The 4,509-nt window shown below is 44.2% G+C and overlaps 1 protein-coding gene across 1 annotated transcript in view; it reads right to left on the reverse strand.

Moving 5' to 3' along the window:
• Positions 1 to 3,990, reverse strand: part of LOC143291941 (D-beta-hydroxybutyrate dehydrogenase, mitochondrial-like) — a 6,055-nt gene extending 2,065 nt beyond the window's left edge. Inside the window, exons 1-5 of the mRNA XM_076602085.1 lie at positions 3,782 to 3,990; positions 2,925 to 3,125; positions 2,092 to 2,244; positions 1,600 to 1,793; positions 164 to 400 (exon numbers count right to left, since the gene is read on the reverse strand). Of these exons, the coding sequence (XP_076458200.1) occupies positions 164 to 400; positions 1,600 to 1,793; positions 2,092 to 2,244; positions 2,925 to 3,125; positions 3,782 to 3,989 (993 nt within the window). The 5' untranslated portion in view covers position 3,990. The remainder of the gene's footprint in view (positions 1 to 163; positions 401 to 1,599; positions 1,794 to 2,091; positions 2,245 to 2,924; positions 3,126 to 3,781) is intronic.
• Positions 3,991 to 4,509: the final 519 nt, after the last annotated feature.

Genomic DNA, 4,509 nt, shown 5'->3' on the forward strand with positions numbered 1-4,509 from the left:
AAGCTACACGATGCTAAAGAATTTCTTATGTTAAAACTTCGATATATTTTCTATGTTATAAAAGGGGACAAATTTATCACTTCCACATTACAATGATAACACAACAACATCAACAACAGCAACAATAAAAACAAAACAAAAAACAAAGTCAGAGGAAACGTACACAGTATTCGTCAAACCAGCCGCTGGCTCCGTCAACGATGCAGCGTGGGTCCGGGTCGCCAGAGGTCAAGGCCTCGGTGATGGTGTGGATAACCGGGGTCAAGGACGAAGCGCCAGTACCGGCGATCTTGTCCAGCTTGCTCAGAAGGTTGTCCAGGCGGTCTTTACTGAAGACTTCCTTCACCTCTTCTGAGGCCTCATCCCACATCTCCTGAAACTCCCGGCCAATTCTGGCAATCTGGCGAAGACAAAAAAGATTATGTTTGGTTTCTGTTTTTATCCCCCCCATGCTTATAAATCAGTGTTGCAGTCCTTTCCTGGACTGTTAGCATAGGCTGGCGGGACTACCCCTTCTTCACCATCAAGGGATAGTCTTTGTACAAAATTATTTAATTTTGTGTCTCTCAAGCGCGCCCCCAGTTTCCCGTTGCGACGATAGCCAATATTGGCTCCTGCAACGTACAAATCCAGATCCAGAATGGACGACGAAAAAAAACAACAACAAAAACCACAACAACAACAAACAAACAAGAAAACAACAACACTAGTTGCAGAGGCACGAGCTTTAGGTTTAAACAGTATTTTATTTGAAAAAAATGTCACAATACATGTATAACGAAATCGACAGGAGACCCAAGTTTTGACCAGCCGCTGGCAGACTGGGAGGAATCTAAAGAATAGTTTATTTTAGTGCGGCGTCCCGACGACTCTTCAGAAGACGAAGAAGATGATGATGATAATGATGATGATCGAATAATTACGCATGGAAATCTGGATGAGGTAAATAGTAGATAACAAACAAATACAGTAAAACTTGCCCTTTGTAAGTAAAAGACATGCGTCTTCAAGCCTTTGTTGCTTTGGTCGAATCAGTACTGGTAAGTAAGAGGAACAGGGAAACACAACCAGCTATTCTCTATGGGGTACAGAGAAACACACCCTGTAACTTCCCTTTAATACACACCCTCAAACATCCCTTTAATACAAACCCTCAAACTAATACACACCCTCAAACATCCCTTTAATACACACCCTCAAACTTCCCTTCGGGGAACAGGAAAACACACTGCAACTTGTCTTCAGAGTACATAGAATGGAGGGAATTTATAGGTAAACTAGATTCCTTCAGAATAATAAAACGGTACATTTTGGAAACTAACGACATCATGCTGGCGAAGACTTCAGTGTGTAAAAACTTATCGTAGTCCTCAGATTCATCTCGATCAATATTGATTCCAAAGTAAACAGACATATGAAGGCAGGACAGAAAGACCTGGGCTGACTTGTATGTGCGATCTTTGCAGCGCTAAGTTTGCCAAGCGATAAGAATGTTCCTAAGTCTATGGAATAAGTATTGCGTCAGGAACGTTCTTAATTCTATGCAAACTTATCGCTGCAAAGATCGCTCGAGCGACCCAGCCCCCGCCATTTTCTCACCCCCTCTTTGTTCAGGCAGCCGGTGGCACCCCCAAAGTTGCCAGGCTCCACGATGATGACCTTGACCCCGAACTGCTTCATCTCCTGACGGGTGATCTCGGAGAAGGTCTCTCCAGCGAACTTGCTAATGTTGTAGGCAGCATTCATTGGTGAGGACAGCTGGCCTTTGATGCTCGTGACGTTGATGATGCGGCCTGAAAAAAAAAGCATAGCCAAGTGTGTGTCATTTGTGAATTATGAAAAAACAACAACCAAAAAAACCGCGTTGCACGTTGAAATATAATTTCGCGATACATCTGTTAATTCGGAGACAGACAGACATGTCAGTGAGAAGAGACACACAGACACGGACACAGACACAGACACAGATACATAGAAAGCACAGGTGCGCGCGCACACAGTATGGCACTGACCCATGGCTTGCCTAAGGGAAGAAGGCCCGGCGCACACGCGCGCGCGCACAGACACACACACACACAGTGTTGCACTGACCCCTGGCCTGCCTGAGCAGAGGGAGGAAGGCCCGGGTGGTCCTGACCATGCCAAAGATGTTGATGTTGGCCACCATCAGGTACTGCCTCATCGTCGTCAGCTCCACCTCCCCCACAAAGTTGTGACCCGCGTTGTTCACCAACCCCCACAGACCTGAACACATAAACCACGCAGTTTGGCAAAGATTTCTTCTTCTTCTTCTAAAGAAGGAGGAAAGTGGCAGCCTCTGTGAAGGTCTGGGTTCCACTCCCACTCTCGCCCTTTCTCCCAAGTTTGACAAGAAATTCAAACTGAGCGTTAGAGTCATTCGGATGAGACGATAAACTGAGTTCCCGTGTGCAGCACGCACTTCACTTGGTGCACTGAAAAAGAACTCATGGCAATGAGGGTGTTAACCTCTGGCAAAATTCTATAGAAAAAATCCACTCGGATAGGTACACAAATATATATATATATATATATATGTGTGTGTGTGTGTGTGTGTGTGTGTGTGTGTGTGTGTGTGTGCACTCAAGGCCTGACAAAGGACATTGGGTTATGCTGCTGGTCAGGCATCCGCCCAGCAGATGTAGTGTAGCGTGTATGGAATTGTCTGAGCGCAGTGACGCCTGCTTGGGAAACAGACTGAGACTGAGACTTCTCCTTCTTCATTCGTGGGCTGCAACTCCCACGTTCACTTTCCTACTTGGCTACAGCTCTGCAGCTCCACCAACATGACAGCCTCTTTCGTGATGATGATGATGATGATGATGATGATGATGGATGATGGTGGCAATAACAAGGAAACAAAGTTTCAGTGAAACTGTTTCTTCACTATGATTGTAAACACCTACCAGAGTTTTTGCATATCTCCTTGACTTGACGCAGACACTGCGCTACGCTGTCATCAGAGCTGACGTCAAGAGGCAGCACTGTCATCCGGTTAGATTTGACGTCACGGAGAGTCTGAGCGCCCTCTCCGTCAGGCCGATAGACTGTAGCGATGACGTGGGACCCTTGCTCGAATAGAGCTTTGGCCAGCTCATGACCGAACCCTTGAAGGATACAAGATGCGAGCATACTTTGTGAGATTTAGAAGAAAATGTGTTTACACATTTGCTGATAAAAAAGCAACAAAACAATAAGTTGACGTTTTCTTTTAAATCCAAAGACAACACAAAAATAGATCATGCACACACGTTTCAATAAGAACGCTGATACATTAATAAATATGCAAAATGCAGAAGATGCTGATATAAGATATATTGAATTGCGAAAATACCAAATCAAAAGTAAATGACTAGAAAGAGATGGGAAGTAAATGTGTTTTTTGTTTGTTTGCTTGTTTTTGTTTTGGAAGAAGGGGGGTTGTTGTTTTCCCTTTGTTGTTGTATTACTTTGTGTGTAGATATATTTTACTTGAACTTCTTTTTGAGTGAAGGGTTGTTCTTTTGTTTCAACACAGTTAGACTACTAATTTACACGCAAGAAATAAGATACACATACTGGGCCTGTTCTTGGTGTGTTTTTTTTTATGTTTTCAGCCTGTCTTTGCACAATATTTTTCACACTGTCAGAAATGCTGTAGCAGAAAAGACCAAGTTATATGCGTAGAAATCAGAAGTGAGGGTATCAATCTACATTAGCATTAGTACTATTGTCATTGTTGTTATTATTATTATTATTATCATTTTTATTATGAACTATGTACCGGTGTCACATCCAGTGACCAGCACAGTCCTGTCCTCCAGGGACACACTGCCCGCCGCTCTCTTCCGCTGCCGGCAGTACAGGGGGTAGAGGAGGAGCAAGGCCGTCACACACAGCAGGGTGGGGGTGGTGAGGGCGGAGTACAGGGCCACCACCCCCATCCCCACCATCCCCGCCTGCAGGGCGTACACCAGTTCCCAGGACGTCATCACTATCTGTGGACATCATCATCAGAACGCAAAAAATATTTTTTACCGGAACTTCCCGATGGCGTCATCAACTCTTTAGCACATCAGGAACACAAAAATGAAACAGGACTTCTGATCAGCTTTGCCGGAACCCAGGCCATACCCATGATCGCCAGAAATGGAGACAGTTGCGTGTGCGTTCAGCGCAGCGACCCCATGACCAAAGCAGGTTATGAGACCAGTGATAGTGATAATATCGGTAAGGCAGTGTTTATCACTAGTCCTATTTTGAGCATGAATACTTGATAATGAACAGTTTTCAGCATACATTCACCGACAAATTTAAAACATTCATCAAATTTTGCAAGAGTAAGGTTTTTATCCACCTCGAACAAAAGTAAAGCTTCATTGATAACAGCCGTGACATGGTCTGAGCACATAACATCACAAAATGTAACACTTTTCAGATGGTCCTATGTATACTTGGAAGAAAAGAGGACTGATTGTCAGAAGCATTATCAAACTAGAGCTGAACACATGA

The sequence above is a fragment of the Babylonia areolata genome, chromosome 18 (assembly GCF_041734735.1).
Source record: "Babylonia areolata isolate BAREFJ2019XMU chromosome 18, ASM4173473v1, whole genome shotgun sequence".
Taxonomy (NCBI): Eukaryota; Metazoa; Mollusca; class Gastropoda; order Neogastropoda; family Buccinidae; genus Babylonia; species Babylonia areolata.